We start from the raw sequence: 15,567 nt of genomic DNA, 5'->3' as shown, positions 1-15,567 counted from the left end.
CACCCTGCAAATGTGGGGCATTGCTTTGATCTTTTGTATTAATGTAGACGGCTGCCTGTTGGTCAAAACAATACCCGACTAAGTGAGTCTGCCAAGTTCAAAGTGGACAGGAATGTTTGACATTTACATATGACAGGCCTGCTGGAAGGTTGAGGAAACCTTAATCAATGGTCACCTGGCATGGGGGAAGTCTTTTTTGATGACCTGAAAACTGAGACAGGAAAAACCTTGAAATTCACATGTCACACATAGCCCAGATGTGACAAGTGGCTCGGCAGACTGTGATGTCACAAACGGGGAAATTGCGTTAGTCTTGGGGCAAGAAACTGCCTCTGGGCAGGAAATGGCCTATTATGCCAAGAGCAGTCAAGTCCCCACCTTTGATCTGCTGTGAAATACACTTTTGAAACTAGTTCCTCCCCTCCCCAAGGAAGTTGCAGCCTCCGGGCGTATCTCACAGTATAAAAAGCAGAGCCAGATGCCTAGAAAGAATCTTCTCTTGGAGGTAGCGCATAGCTAGAGTGATCCCGAGCAAATCGGAACGGCGTTCTCCCGCCAAAACACGTTCTAACCTACGCGGTAACATTATATCCCATTTTTATTTTATGCAAATATCCTTTGTGTATTTTTGTAACTTTTATCTTTGTAACTTTTTTACTTTGTTTTTTTGTACATCTTTTGTATATATTAAGTTCTGCGTTGTTCCACGTTTTCCTGGAATATTAAATCGTTATTTAAATAAGTTTGACTTCTGCTGTACTAAACCAACACTCATAGCCTAGAAGAAACTGAAGTGCAACTGTGTATAAATCCATGCCTAATTGTATGTTTGAGTAACCCTACCGTATGAGATTGTAATTGCATTGTGTGTGGGGGCGTTTGTCATACATTGGCCTAAAGCGCGCAGCTGACCCAACGTACGAAAACGCCAGTGCGAGTAGCTCGACAGCAGAGTAGCTAACAGTATCGTTCTGAACAACTGTTAGTGGTTTTGTTTCACTACAGTGTAAGATTGCAACTAAAAAAATTGCCTAAAGCGCAAAGCTGACCCGAATACGAAAACGCAGATTGCATGCTGAGCACCCGACAGCCGAGTGGACGTGTCTAGCAAACCGCTAGTGGTGGCAGTAAGGAGCTTTTGAGGGGTCACAGCCTTGTTTGTAGCTCGAATAAGGCTGCTCCCCGCTTGATCTGGTCAAACCCGCAGTCGGTTACCGTATACGCAGGCGTGTCGCGGGCCGGTTCCTGACAGCAATAGATGTACAGAGATGTTGAATTTGAAAAACTCGTATAAAAAAAAAGTAAAGAAAAAAAATCCAAAAAAAGGAAAAAATGATCGAATTGAAAGCACCACTTCGTATATTAACAATATTTAATTTATTGCCATTAGAGTTTAATAGCCATAATTGTTTATGGTTATTAAACTCTTGGCATCCTACCTAATAAAACACAAACTGTCCCTGCGTCAGTGCTTTTGCGCTACAATTGTAGAGCCGGCACCATCCATATGTATTAATTGCTCTTTTATTAATGCATCATAAATACAGACAATCACAAAGATACGATACGTACAGGCAATCACCAATCCTATACCATAGGTCACTAAGTGGTCCGTCTGGTGACCGCACTGCCCTGGCACATCCTACCTTTACCTTTTGAATGGAGTGCTGCCTCTTCCCTTTGCACAGTGCTTTTGCGCTACTGCGCATGTCAAGCACTGACAGCCGTTAGGACAGGACGCAGGGCGGCCAGCTGGCCGGGTGGGCAAGAGAGCGTGCGACCAGCAGGTGTGCGCACACACGGCGGGCAGGCGGCAGCGCGGTCACGGCAGGCGGGTGCGCGCGTGATTGGCAGGTGCGTGCACACGCGGCGCGCGGTAATGACAGACCTAGAGCCCGTTTTCAAACGGGCTTAGTTAGGTCACTAGTTTATAAATAAAATATTGTCGATATGCATAGTGGTGCTGTCAATTGTACCATTTTTTTTCTTTGCATTTTGTCATGGAAGGTCATAGAATACTATATATTGTGTGGTAGGTGCAGATCAACACCTCTATTTTCATATTAAAAAAAGATCAAAAGTTGAGTGAAATGTTTTTCAATCTAACCAACTTTTTTGCCATATAAAATCTCTTTTTACGAAATCACAGCAATCTCAAACACACTTGTGTGATACCTCGAACAGCTTCTTCAGAACTGTAAATCAACAAAAAAATGAAATTGCTTCATTGAATAGAAGAAAAATAATAATTGTGATGTGTAAAAGGGAAGAGTTTCAGGCTGAGTTGGAGCTGCTGGCTTTCTTTTTTTTTCATTTTTCAAAAATGTGAATGTATGTGTAATTTTAAGTATTAGTATTTATTTTTTTAAATTTATCATATAAACTTTGAATGCATATAATGTGAGCCATTTTCATGAGTATGTTTATCTAGAAGCATAACAAAATATGCCTACAGTCTTTAGTAGTTTCCTATATGCTACCATGTGCTGTCTTCCAGCAAGACTTTAATTTGTTGTAATTTTATGTTCTAGGGGTGTTTTGGTAAGAATATCTGGCTGTAGCCATCCTGTGGTTATGAAGGGTTTGTGTGCAGAATGCGGTCAGGACTTGACACAGTAAGTAGACTGTTCCTGGATACTTCCTGGATTTCTTTAAATGTTGTTCCAGTGTTATTCCAGTATTGTTCTGTATATCTGCAGTTACCAGTTTTCACGCAGCTAATAGGCAGTGAATTACGTGGTACTTCTTACCAGTGCTGCTCATCAGGATTCCGGATATGTGTGTAACCCGGATATCCGAACTTTTTTACGCTATCCGATTTGGATTCCGGATTTTTAAAAAACTCTGTCTAGCTATCTGCGGATATTTGGCCGCATAACCCGGATATCCGGGTATCCGAATCCGAAATACTGTAATTTAGGAGATGATGTCCTGGAGCCAATCAGAGGGCTCCCAGCAGAAGTCCTAGCAACCAATCACAGAGGGGAACCCTGGCCAGCCTGATGTCATTTGTGTGACAGAGTGTGTGCTGCAGGCAGCTGCTATCTGTGTGTGTGCTGTGCACAGACCAGCTGCTGCCTGCTGGCCAGCTATTAGCCTTAGGTATAGGTTAGGTTGGGGATTAGCGGATAGGATTACTGTGTTATTGTGTAGTTAGTACAGTAGTACTGCAGTCAGTGTGCTAGTAGTTGTTAGAGTAGTAGTTCTACTGTGTTAGATTTCTACAGAACTGCTGTGCTGTGAGCAGTGCCAGTGGGACAGTTAGTGTGCACTAGTGTCTTCTCTGCTGTCTGACTGTCACTTGGCACGTGTCACCTGGCACGTGGTATGTGGCATGTGTCACGTGGCACTTGCCAAGTGTCAGCCACGTGGCAAGTGACACGTGCCAATTGCAATGTGCCATGTCCAGCATGCTCCTGGCACACATTACACCTGCTGCTGCTGCATTGCCCTGCTCCTGCTTTCTGTGCAGCTCCCACCGCCAGGCCATGGTGCCACAGGCCACTGATACCACCTATATTTAACCCAAAACACAATTGCTGCGTAATTTTTTGGAGGTGTCTTGACTGAAAACTGTCATGTCCCAGTTGTGCGGTTGGACTTTGGACACAATGTGGGCTGCACGACCGCTGTCTGGAACCTAGGCCTAATGTTAATTGACAGCAATTTTTTTTTTGGGGGGGGGGGGGGGGGATTTTAAGTCCCCGCATCATCAATTAGTGTCCCCCTTTACAAAATATTGATGCTATGTGCCTCATATACCCTAAAAGAAAAACATTTTTAAAGCAATTTAAAGGCCACTTCCGGTTTTCTATCCTGATATCCGAATCCGCCTGATACTAGGGTCGGATATCCGATTCGGATCGTAAAATTTTGAACTCTGATATCTGACCCGGATCGGATATATGGGTGTCCGGGTCAATCCGGATTTTGAAAATGGGTATCTGAGCAGCACTGCTTCTAACATTCATGCATTACCTGAATTGTCTCCTCATAATGGGCACATCCCACTTTATTCTATCTCAGCTTCCTTACCTCTTCCACCATAATTGCAGTGTTATCTGTCCAAATGTTATGTATTGTTTTGCATTTGGTACCAAGAACACTAGTATACAGTGAGCAGGTCTGTGAAAGCAGGTCTTTGAAAGCAGCACTTAAAGTGAACCCGAGACGACACAGGTGAGGGCAGATGGGACACAGAGGCATTTTCCCTGGTCCATGGCGTGTCTATGTGTCCCTTATGCGCCACTGCCCAACCGAACACCCCACCCCCGCGCTGTGACACCAATTCCCCCCCCCCAAAAAAAAAAATTTGCAGTCGCTGTCACCAATCTCGTGGGATAGGGATGTCCGTAGCAGGAGAAGATCTTCTGCAAAGCCTGCTCAGCTGCCATCGGGCAGCTCTGCCTCTCCCCCTGCCACTCCTGTGCCTCCCTGCATGCTGCTATGCCAAGTTCCAGTTTTGTTGTGCTTAAGCCTTGAGGGACATGTGCTTTTGAGGGGGTTGAATTAAAGAATTATTATTAGGCTAGTCATTTAAACATGTGCATATTGTTGAAAGAACTTCTGGAATGTTCCCAAAGGCTAAATAAGTATTGCAGATGTTTAAACTGCATATACATCCAAATTCGAAAGATACTGAGCTCAAGTAAAAGTCATTAGCTATACCCCTATTTAATCAGCAACAACTTTATTGCTACTTATGACACTTAAGTTATGTGATGTACAGACCTTTTTATAGTTTTCTGGTTGTTGTCTTTCATTTTGCTTGTCCATAGGTGGGCAATGGCATCTCTGCAGGTGCGTTTCTGCAGGACCATAAAAGAAATATAAGGGTATTTTAAAGCCCTTTTATAGCTCTATTTAAAGCATATGTAAAAGCTTATGTAAAATATTATTTACTTTTGCAGGTTACAAAACAAGAATGGGAAGCAGCAGGTGCCGTTATCTACAGCTACTGTTTCTATGGTTCATAGTGTCCCAGAACTCATGGTCAGCTCAGAGGTAAAGTATACTGCTTATGTAATGCTTTGTTGTAAAGAATCATAATAAGGCAGAGCTCTAGCATCTACTTCCTCCATGATGGCTGAACTGCTTTCAGATTCTTATCAAAGACACAGGTGTGTAGTATGAAAAGACCCTCCTAGGCACTTGTCTACAAATATCTGTGTACTTGTACCCACAGACTACATCTCCCAGCATGCATTAGGGCAGGGGACCCAACCCCACCCTGAATACCATTATGAACAAGGTTCGCATGAAAAAAAAATGCTGGTTCTCCGGTGGCTTTATAGTGTAATTTTATCAACTCCCATTCTTTTCTTCATTTTACTACAAATATAGATGTACATTTGTAGAAATTACAAAATGCCATTTTTCGCAGTTAACACTAACAACCCTTTCACATTGCACGTGTTTTGATCCGATTTTCAGAACACGTGGTTTGCCAATTGCGAGGACACCAGCATGGTAATAATCACAGTATGTTACTTCCACTTGGGCAATCCATTTCTAGTTGAAATGCTGCTAGCTGCAGTTTTGTGCATGTGTGATTCTGCTACATTTAGTAAAAGTGAATGATACTTTGCGATTACACAGAATATCATATAGTAAACACACAGGAAAAACAATTGCTACAACTGCGATTTCCTGTTCGCTTTTAATTTTTTAGTAGGAACGGGACCTGAAAAACGCAGGCAAAAACGCAAGCGCATGCGTTTTTAAAGTGCCTGTAGTTTTAAAAACGCATGCGCTTTTGCCTGCGTTTTTTGTGCGTTTGCGTTTTTCTTGTAATTGCTGATTGGCTAAAGAATCCTTTGTTTTTTTTCTAGTTTACATTTCAACAGGAATCAGGACATTGCAGAGTCTTCTGGGATACTGACTTCTGAAAAACGCAGGCAAAAACGAAAGTGCATGCGTTTTTAGTGCGTTTTTCATGCGCTGCGCTTAAAAAAGCGCAGCAGGCACTGCGTTTGCGTTTTTTTAAAAACGTATCGCACCAGTGTGTACAAGTCATCACGATTTTCATTCTTTTTCAAAAGACCTTGCGTTTTTAAAAACGCAACGCAAGCGCAGCAGTGTGTACAGGCCCTTAGACTGATCATGTGAATATAATCGACACGTCTTCTCAGAACTTTTTTGAGAATTAATGAATTTCCCTATTTGCCAAATATAAGCAGATAAGGATCGACACTAAAAGTATGTAATGGGATTATTTCTCTTTCTTGCAGCAAGCGGAACAACTAGGACGGGAGGATCAGCATAGATTACATCGAAATAGGAAGCTTGTCCTCATGGTTGACTTAGATCAGACATTAATTCATACTACCGAACAGCACTGCCAACACATTTCTAGGAAGGTAAGAGGCTCTTATTAGACAGAACTTTATATATGAATGCCAAGAAATGGTCAGTAATAAAAGCTGTATTTAAAAAAAAAAAAAAAAGTCAATGTATCAGAATTTTAACCACTTGAGGACCACAGCCTTTTCGCCCCTTAACCACTTAAGGACTGCAGTCATAAAACCCCTTAAGGACCAGAGCCTTTTTTTCCATTCGGACCACTGCAGCTTTCACGGTTTATTGCTCAGTCATACAACCTACCACCTAAATGAATTTTACCTCCTTTTCTTGTCACTAATACAGCTTTCTTTCGGTGCTATTTGATTGCTGCTGCGAGTTTTACTTTTTATTATATTCATCAAAAAAGACATGAATTTTGTCAAAAAAATGACTTTTTTAACTTTCTGTGCTGACATTTTTCAAATAAAGTAAAATTTCCTATACATTTGAGCGCGAAAGTTATTCTGCTACATGTCTTTGATAAAAAAAACAAAACATTTAGTGTATATTTATTGGATTGGGTAAAAGTTATAGCGTTTACAAACTATGGTGCCAAAAGTGAATTTTCCCATTTTCAAGCATCTCTGACTTTTCTGCGCACCTGTCAGGTTTCATGAGGGGCTAAAATTCCAGGATAGTACAAATCCCCCCCAAATGACCCCATTTTGGAAAGAAGACATCCCAAAGTATTTAGTGAGAGGCATGGTGAGTTCATAGAAGATTTTATTTTTTGTCACAAGTTAGCGGAAAATGACACTTTGTAACAAAAAACAAAAACAAAAAAAGTTTCCATTTCTTCTAACTTGCGACAAAAAAAAATGAAATCTGCCACGGACTCACTATGCTACTCTCTGAATACCTTGAAGTGTCTACTTTCCAAAATGGGGTCATTTGTGGGGTGTGTTCACTGTCCTGGCATTTTGGGGGGTGCCTAATTGTAAGCACCCCTGTAAAGCCTAAAGATGCTCATTGGACTTTGGGCCCCTTAGCGCAGTTAGGCTGCAAAAAAGTGCCACACATGTGGTATTGCCGTACTCAGGAGAAGTAGTATAATGTGTTTTGGGGTGTATTTTTACACATACCCATGCTGGGTGGGAGAAATATCTCCGTAAATGACAATTGTTTTATTTTTTTTTACACACAATTGTCAATTTATAGAGATATTTCTCCCACTCAGCATGGGTATGTGGAAAAATACACCCCAAAACACATTATACTACTTCTCCTGAGTACGGCGATACCACGTGTGGCACTTTTTTGCACCCTAACTGTGCTAAGGGGCCCAAAGTCCAATGAGTACCTTTAGGATTTCACAGGTCATTTTGAGAAATTTCGTTTCAAGACTGCTCCTCACGGTTTAGGGCCCCTAAAATGCCAGGACAGTATAGGAATCCCACAAATTACCCCATTTTAGAAAGAAGACACCCCAAGGTATTCCATTAGGAGGATGGTGAGTTCATAGAAGATTTTTTTTTTTTGTCACAAGTTAGCGGAAATTGATTTGAATTGTTTTTTTTCACAAAGTGTCATTTTCTGCTAACTTGTGACAAAAATAAAATCTTCTATGAACTCACCATACTCCTAACGGAATACCTTGGGGTGTCTTCTTTCTAAAATGGGGTCATTTGTGGGGTTCCTATACTGCCCTGGCATTTTAGGGGCCCTAAACCGTGAGGAGTAGTCTTGAAACCAAATGTCGCAAAATGACCTGTGAAATCCTAAAGGTACTCATTGGACTTTGGGCCCCTTAGCGCACTTCGGGTGCAAAAAAGTGCCACACATGTGGTACCGCCGTACTCAGGAGAAGTAGTATAATGTGTTTTGGGGTGTATTTTTACACATACAGATGCTAGGTGGGAGAAATATCTCTGTAAATGACAATTAATTGATTTTTTTTACACACAATTGTCCATTTACAGAGAGATTTCTCCCACCCAGCATGGGTATGTATAAAAATACACCTCAAAACACATTATACTACTTCTTCTGAGTACGGCGATACCACATGTGTGACACTTTTTTGCAACCTAGGTGCGCTAAGGGGCCTAACGTCCTATTCACAGGTCATTTTGAGGCATTTGGATTCTAGACTACTCCTCACGGTTTAGGGCCCCTAAAATGCCAGGGCAGTATAGGAACCTCACAAGTGACCCCATTTTAGAAAGAAGACACCCCAAGGTATTCCGTTAGGGGTATGGTGAGTTCATAGAAGATTTTTTTTTTGTCACAAGTTAGCGGAAAATGACACTTTGTGAAAAAAAAAAAACAATACATATCAATTTCCGCTAACTTGTGACAAAAAATAAAATCTTCTATGAACTCACCATACTCCTAACGGAATACCTTGGGGTGTCTTCTTTCTAGAATGGGGTCATTTGTGGGGTTCCAATACTGCCCTGGCATTTTAGGGGCCCTAAACCGTGAGGAGTAGTCTTGAACCCAAATGTCTCAAAATGACCTGTGAAATCCTAAAGGTACTCATTGGACTTTGGGCCCCTTAGCACAGTTAGGCTGCAAAAAAGTGTCACACATGTGGTATCGCCGTACTCAGAAGAAGTAGTATAATGTGTTTTGTGGTGTATTTTTACATATAACCATGCTGGGTGGGAGAAATATCTCTGTAAATGACACATTTTTGATTTTTTTTTACACACAATTGTCCATTTACAGAGAGATTTCTCCCACCCAGCATGGGTATGTGTAAAAATACACCACAAAACACATTATACTACTTCTCCTGAGTATGGCGATACTACATGTGTGACACTTTTTTGCAGCCTAGGTGCGCTAAGGGGCCCAACGTCCTATTCACAGGTCATTTTGAGGCATTTGTTTTCTAGACTACTCCCTACGGTTTAGGGCCCCTAAAATGCCAGGGCAGTATAGGAACCCCACAAGTGACCCCATTTTAGAAAGACGACACCCCAAGGTATTCCGTTAGGGGTATGGTGAGTTCATAGAAGATTTTATTTTTTGTCACAAGTTAGTGAAAAATGACACTTTGTGAAAAAAACAATAAAAATCCAATTTCCGCTAACTTTTGACAAAAAATAAAATCTTCTATGAACTCATCATACACCTAACAGAATACCTTGGGGTGTCTTCTTTCTAAAATGGGGTCACTTGTGGGGTTCCTATACTGCCCTGGCATTTTACGGGCCCGAAACTGTGAGTAGTCTGGAAACCAAATTTCTTAAAATGACTGTTCAGGGGTATAAGCATCTGCAAATTTTGATGACAGGTGGTCTATGAGGGGGCAAATTTTGTGGAAACGGTCATAAGCAGGGTGGCCTCTTAGATGACAGGATGAATTGGGCCTGATCTGATGGATAGGAGTGCTAGGGGGGTGACAGGAGGTGATTGATGGGTGTCTCAGGGGGCGGTTAGAGGGGAAAATAGATGCAATCAATGCACTGGGGAGGTGATCGGAAGGGGGTCTGAGGGGGATCTGAGGGTTTGGCCGAGTGATCAGGGCCCACACGGGGCAAATTAGGGCCTGATCTGATGGGTAGGTGTGCTAGGGGGTGACAGGAGGTGATTTATGGGTGTCTCAAGGTGTGATTAGAGGGGGGAAATAGATGCAAGCAATGCACTAGCGAGGTGATCAGGGCTGGGGTCTGAGGGCGTTCTGAGGTGTGGGCGGGTGATTGGGTGCCCGCAAGGGGCAGATTAGGGTCTAATCTGATGGGTAACAGTGACAGGTGGTGATAGGGGGTGATTGATGGGTAATTAGTGGGTGTTTAGAGGAGAGAAGAGATGTAAACACTGCACTTGGGAGGTGATCTGATGTCGGATCTGCGGGCGATCTATTGGTGTGGGTGGGTGATCAGATTGCCCGCAAGGGGCAGGTTAGGGGCTGATTGATGGGTGGCAGTGACAGGGGGTGATTGATGGGTGGCAGTGACAGGGGGTGATTGACAGGTGATCAGTGGGTTATTACAGGGAAGAACGGATGTAAATAATGCACTGGCGAATCGATAAGGGGGGGGTTTGAGGGCAATCTGAGCGTGTGGGCGGGCGATTGGGTGCCCGCAAGGGTCTAATCTGATGGGTAACAGTGACAGGTGGTGATAGGGGGTGATTGATGGGTGATTGATGGGTAATTAGTGGGTGTTTAGAGGAGAGAATAGATGTAAACGATGGATTTGGGAGGTGATCTGATGTCGGATCTGCGGGCGATCTATTGGTGTGGGTGGGTGATCAGATTGCCCGCAAGGGGCAGGTTAGGGGCTGATTGATGGGTGACAGGGGGTGATTGACGGGTGATTGACGGGTGATTGACGGGTGATTGACGGGTGATTGACGGGTGATTGACGGGTGATTGACAGGTGATCAGGGGGGATAGATGCATACAGTACACAGGGGGGGGGGAGGGTCTGGGGGGGTCTGGGGAGAATCTGAGGGGTGGGGGGGTGATCAGGAGGGAGCAGGGGGCAGTTTAGGGACTAAAAAAAAAAATAGCGTTGACAGATAGTGACAGGGAGTGATTGATGGGTGATTAGGGGGGTGATTGTGTGCAAATGGTGGTCTGGGGGGTGGGCAAGGGGGGGTCTGAGGGGTACTGTGGGCGATCAGGGGGCAGGGGGGGGGCAGATCAGTGTGTTTGGGTGCAGACTAGGGTGGCTGCAGCCTGCCCTGGTGGTCCCTCGGACACTGGGACCACCAGGGCAGGAGGCAGCCTGTATAATACACTTTGTAAACATTACAAAGCGTATTATACGCTTCCTATCCGGGGATCTTCGGGTTAACAACCCGCCGGCGCTTCCGATTGGCCGGCGGGTTGACGTCGCGGGTGGGCGGAGCCTATTGCCGGTGGATGCGCGCGCATCCCAGCGCGCGATCCCCGGCCAGAGAGTGCCCCAGGACCTGACGCCAATCTGCGTTACGTGGTCCTGGGGCTGCCACTTTGCCGCCGCCAATATGAAGTAGGCGGTCGGCAAGTGGTTAAGGACCAGAGCCTTTTTTTCTATTCAGACCACTGCAGCTTTCACGGTTTATTGCTCGGTCATACAACCTACCACCTAAATGAATTTTACCTCCTTTTCTTGTCACTAATACAGCTTTCTTTTAGTGCTATTTGATTGCTGCTGCGAGTTTTACTTTTTATTATATTCATCAAAAAAGACATGAATTTTGTCAAAAAAATTACTTTGTTAACTTTCTGTGCTGACATTTTTCAAATAAAGTAAAATTTCCTATACATTTGAGCGCGAAAGTTATTGTGCTACATGTCTTTGATAAAAAAAACAAAACCATTCAGTGTATATTTATTGGATTTGGTAAAAGTTATAGCGTTTACAAACTATGGTGCCTAAAGTGAATTTTCCCATTTTGAAGACAAGACAAATAACATTTATATCGCGCTTTTCTCCTGGCGGACTCAAAGCGCCAGAGCAGCAGCCACTAGGGCGCGCTCTATAGGCAGTAGCAGTGTTAGGGAGACTTGCCAAAGGTCTCCTACTGAATAGGTGCTGGGTTACTGAACAGGCAGAGCCGAGATTCGAACCCTGGTCTCCTGCGTCAGAGGCAGAGCCCTTAACCATTAGATCCTCCAGCCATGAAGCATTTCCGACTTTTCTGCCCACTTGTCATGTTTCATGAGGTGCTAAAATTCCAGGATAGTATAAATGCCCCCCAAATGACCCCATTTTTGGAAAGAAGACATCCCAAAGTATTCACTGAGAGGCATGGTGAGTTCATAGAAGATTTTATTTTTTGTCACAAGTTAGCGGAAAATGACACTTTGAGACAAAAAAAAAAGTTTCCATTTCTTCTAACTTGCGACAAAAAAAAAATAATCTGCCACGGGCTCACTATGCTCCTCTCTGAATACCTTGAAGTGTCTACTTTCCAAAATGGGGTCATTTGTGGGGTGTGTTCACTGTCCTGGCATTTTGGGGGGTGCCTAATTGTAAGCACCCCTGTAAAGCCTAAAGATGCTCAATGGACTTTGGGCCCCTTAGCGCAGTTAGGCTGCAAAAAAGTGCCACACGTGGTATTGCCGTACTCAGGAGAAGTAGTATAATGTGTTTTGGGGTGTATTTTTACACATACCGATGCTGGGTGGTAGAAATATCTCCGTAAATGACAATTTTTTGATTTTTTTTTTACACACAATTGTCTATTTACAGAGATATTTCTCCCACTCAGCATGGGTATGTGTAAAAATACACCCCAAAACACATTATACTACTTCTCCTGAGTACGGCGATACCACATGTGTGGCACTTTTTTGCACCCTAAGTGCGCTAAGGGGCCCAAAGTCCAATGAGTACCTTTAGGATTTCACAGGTCATTTTGCGACATTTGGTTTCAAGACTACTCCTCACGGTTTAGGGCCCCTAAAATGCCAGGGCAGTATAGGAACCCCACAAATGACCCCATTTTAGAAAGAAGACACCCCAAGGTATTCCGTTAGGAGTATGGTGAGTTCATAGAAGTTTTTTTTTTTTGTCACAAGTTAGCGGAAATTGATTTTAATTGTTTTTTTTCACAAAGTGTCATTTTCCGCTAACTTGTGACAAAAAATAAAATCTTCTATGAACTCACCATACTCCTAACGGAATACCTTTGGATGTCTTCTTTCTAAAATGGGGTCATTTGTGGGGTTCCAATACTGCCCTGGCATTTTATGGGCCCTAAACCGTGAGGAGTAGTCTTGAACCCAAATGTCTCAAAATAACCTGTGAAATCCTAAAGGTACTCATTGGACTTTGGGCCCCTTAGCGCACTTAGGGCGCAAAAAAGTGCCACACATGTGGTACTGCCGTGCTCAGAAGAAGTAGTATAATGTGTTTTGTGGTGTATTTTTACACATACAGATGCTGGGTGGTAGGGCTGCACGATTTTAGGAAAAAATTGAAATTGCGATTTTTCTCTCAAAAATTGCGATTCCGATTTTTTTTTTTCACGATTTTCTTCAAATCGAGCTTTAGCACTAAATTCACAATGCCCCCAGTATAGTTTAGCCAGCTATAGGTTCCCCAGTAAAGGTTAGCTAACTATAGGTGCCCCAGTATAGATAAGCCAGCTATAGGAGTTGCAGTGCAGGTTAGCCTGTTTAAGTACCGCAGTGCAGGTTAGCCTGTTTAGGTACCGCAGTACAGGTTAGCCAGTGTATGGTGCCGCAGTACAGGTTAGCCAGTGTATGGTGCCGCAGTACAGGTTAGCCAGTGTATGGTGCCGCAGTACAGGTTAGCCATCCTGATCCCCTTTAGTGTAACCAGATCCCCCCCCCCTCATACACACTCGCACACACCTTTAGTGTATATAGACAGATCCCCCCCCCTTTAGTGTATATATAGACAGATTCCCCCCCTTAGTGTATATAGGCAGATTCTTTCCCCTCCCTTTAGTGTATATAGCCAGATCACCCCTTTAGTGTACATAGGCAGTCCGTCCCCCCTTAATGTATATAGCTAGATCCCCCTTTAGTATAGGCAGATCGCCCACTTTAGCTTATATTGCCATATCTCCCCTTTAGTATAGGCAGACACACTTCCCCACTTTCCTTTAGTTTAGATCCCCTTTAGTGTATATAGGCAGTCCCCAATCCCCCTTTCCCCCACTTAATGTATATAGCCTGATCCCCCTCATTAGCATATATAGCCAGATCCCCCCCCTTCCTTTAAGCGTATATAGGCAGATCCCCCTCGCGATGGTACCTGTTTCTCTCCCGGCCCCCTCCTCCAGCAAGTTCTGATCCCATTCGGCTTCACCGCATTAGTGTCGCGCGGTGAGCCGCGGTGAACAGGCAGCGAGTGTTGCTTGGTAACGGTGGGCGCCAGGAAGTGATGTCACACTTCCTGATTCAGGCCCCGCAATACTGGGCAACACTCGCTCCTTGTTCACCACGGATCACCGCGCAGCAGTCTAATGCGGTGAAGCCAAACGGGATAAGAACTTGCTGATGAGTTCTATGAACTCATCATACACCTAACAATACCTTGGGGTGTCTTCTTTCTAAAATGGGGTCACTTGTGGGGTTCCTATACTGCCCTGGCATTTTACGGGCCCAAAACCGTGAGTAGTCTGGAAACCAAATTTCTCAAAATGACTGTTCAGGGGTATAAGCATCTGCAAATTTTGATGACAGGTGGTCTATGAGGGGGCAAATTTTGTGGAACCGGTCATAAGCAGGGTGGCCTCTTAGATGACAGGTTGTATTGGGCCTGATCTGATGGATAGGAGTGCTAGGGGGGTGACAGGAGGTGATTGATGGGTGTCTCAGGGGGTGGTTAGAGGGGAAAATAGATGCAATCAATGCACTGGGGAGGTGATCGTAAGGGGGTCTGAGGGGAATCTGAGGGTTTGGCTGAGTGATCAGGAGCCCACACGGGGCAAATTAGGGCCTGATCTGATGGGTAGGTGTGCTAGGGGGTGACAGGAGGTGATTGATGGGTGTCTCAAGGTGTGATTAGAGGGGGGAAATAGATGCAAGCAATGCACTGGCGAGGTGATCAGGGCTGGGGTTTGAGGGCGTTATGATGGTGTGGGCGGGTGATTGGGTGCAAGGGGCAGGTTAGGGGCTGATTGATGGGTGGCAGTTTCAGGGGGTGATTGATGGGTGGCAGTGACAGGGGGTGATTGATGGGTGATTGATGGGTGATTGATGGGTGATTGATGGGTGATTGACAGGTGATCAGTGGGTTATTACAGGGAATAACAGATGTAAATAATGCACTGGCGAATTGATAAGGGGAGGTCTGAGGGCAATCTGAGCGTGTGGGCGGGTGATTGGGTGCCCGCAAGGGGCAGATTAGGGTCTAATCTGATTGGTAACAGTGACAGGTGGTGATAGGGGGTGATTGATGGGTAATTAGTGGGTGTTTAGGGTAGAGAAAAGATGTAAACACTGCACTTGGGAGGTGATCTGATGTCGGATCTGCGGGCAATCTATTGGTATGGGTGGGTGATCAGATTGCCCGCAAGGGGCAGGTTAGGGGCTGATTGATGGGTGGCAGTTTCAGGGGGTGATTGATGGGTGGCAGTGACAGGGGGTGATTGATGGGTGATTGATGGGTGATTGATGGGTGATTGACAGGTGATCAGTGGGTTATTACAGGGAATAACAGATGTAAATAATGCACTGGCGAATTGATAAGGGGAGGTCTGAGGGCAATCTGAGCGTGTGGGCGGGTGATTGGGTGCCCGCAAGGGGCAGATTAGGGTCTAATCTGATGGGTAACAGTGACAGGTGGTGATAGGGGGTGATTGATGGGTAAT

General features: G+C 44.4%; 1 protein-coding gene across 1 annotated transcript in view; it reads left to right on the top strand.

Moving 5' to 3' along the window:
• CTDP1 (CTD phosphatase subunit 1) overlaps positions 1-15,567 on the top strand; it is a 196,677-nt gene that overhangs the window by 63,703 nt on the left and 117,407 nt on the right. The window contains exons 2-4 of the mRNA XM_068237036.1: positions 2,532-2,615; positions 4,911-5,004; positions 6,231-6,359. Coding sequence (XP_068093137.1) covers positions 2,532-2,615; positions 4,911-5,004; positions 6,231-6,359 — 307 coding nt within the window. The remainder of the gene's footprint in view (positions 1-2,531; positions 2,616-4,910; positions 5,005-6,230; positions 6,360-15,567) is intronic.

Source organism: Hyperolius riggenbachi, chromosome 5 (genome assembly GCF_040937935.1).
Source record: "Hyperolius riggenbachi isolate aHypRig1 chromosome 5, aHypRig1.pri, whole genome shotgun sequence".
NCBI lineage: Eukaryota > Metazoa > Chordata > Amphibia > Anura > Hyperoliidae > Hyperolius > Hyperolius riggenbachi.
Note: the sequence above shows the minus strand (reverse complement) of the source record. Positions and strands in the feature narration are given on the sequence as shown.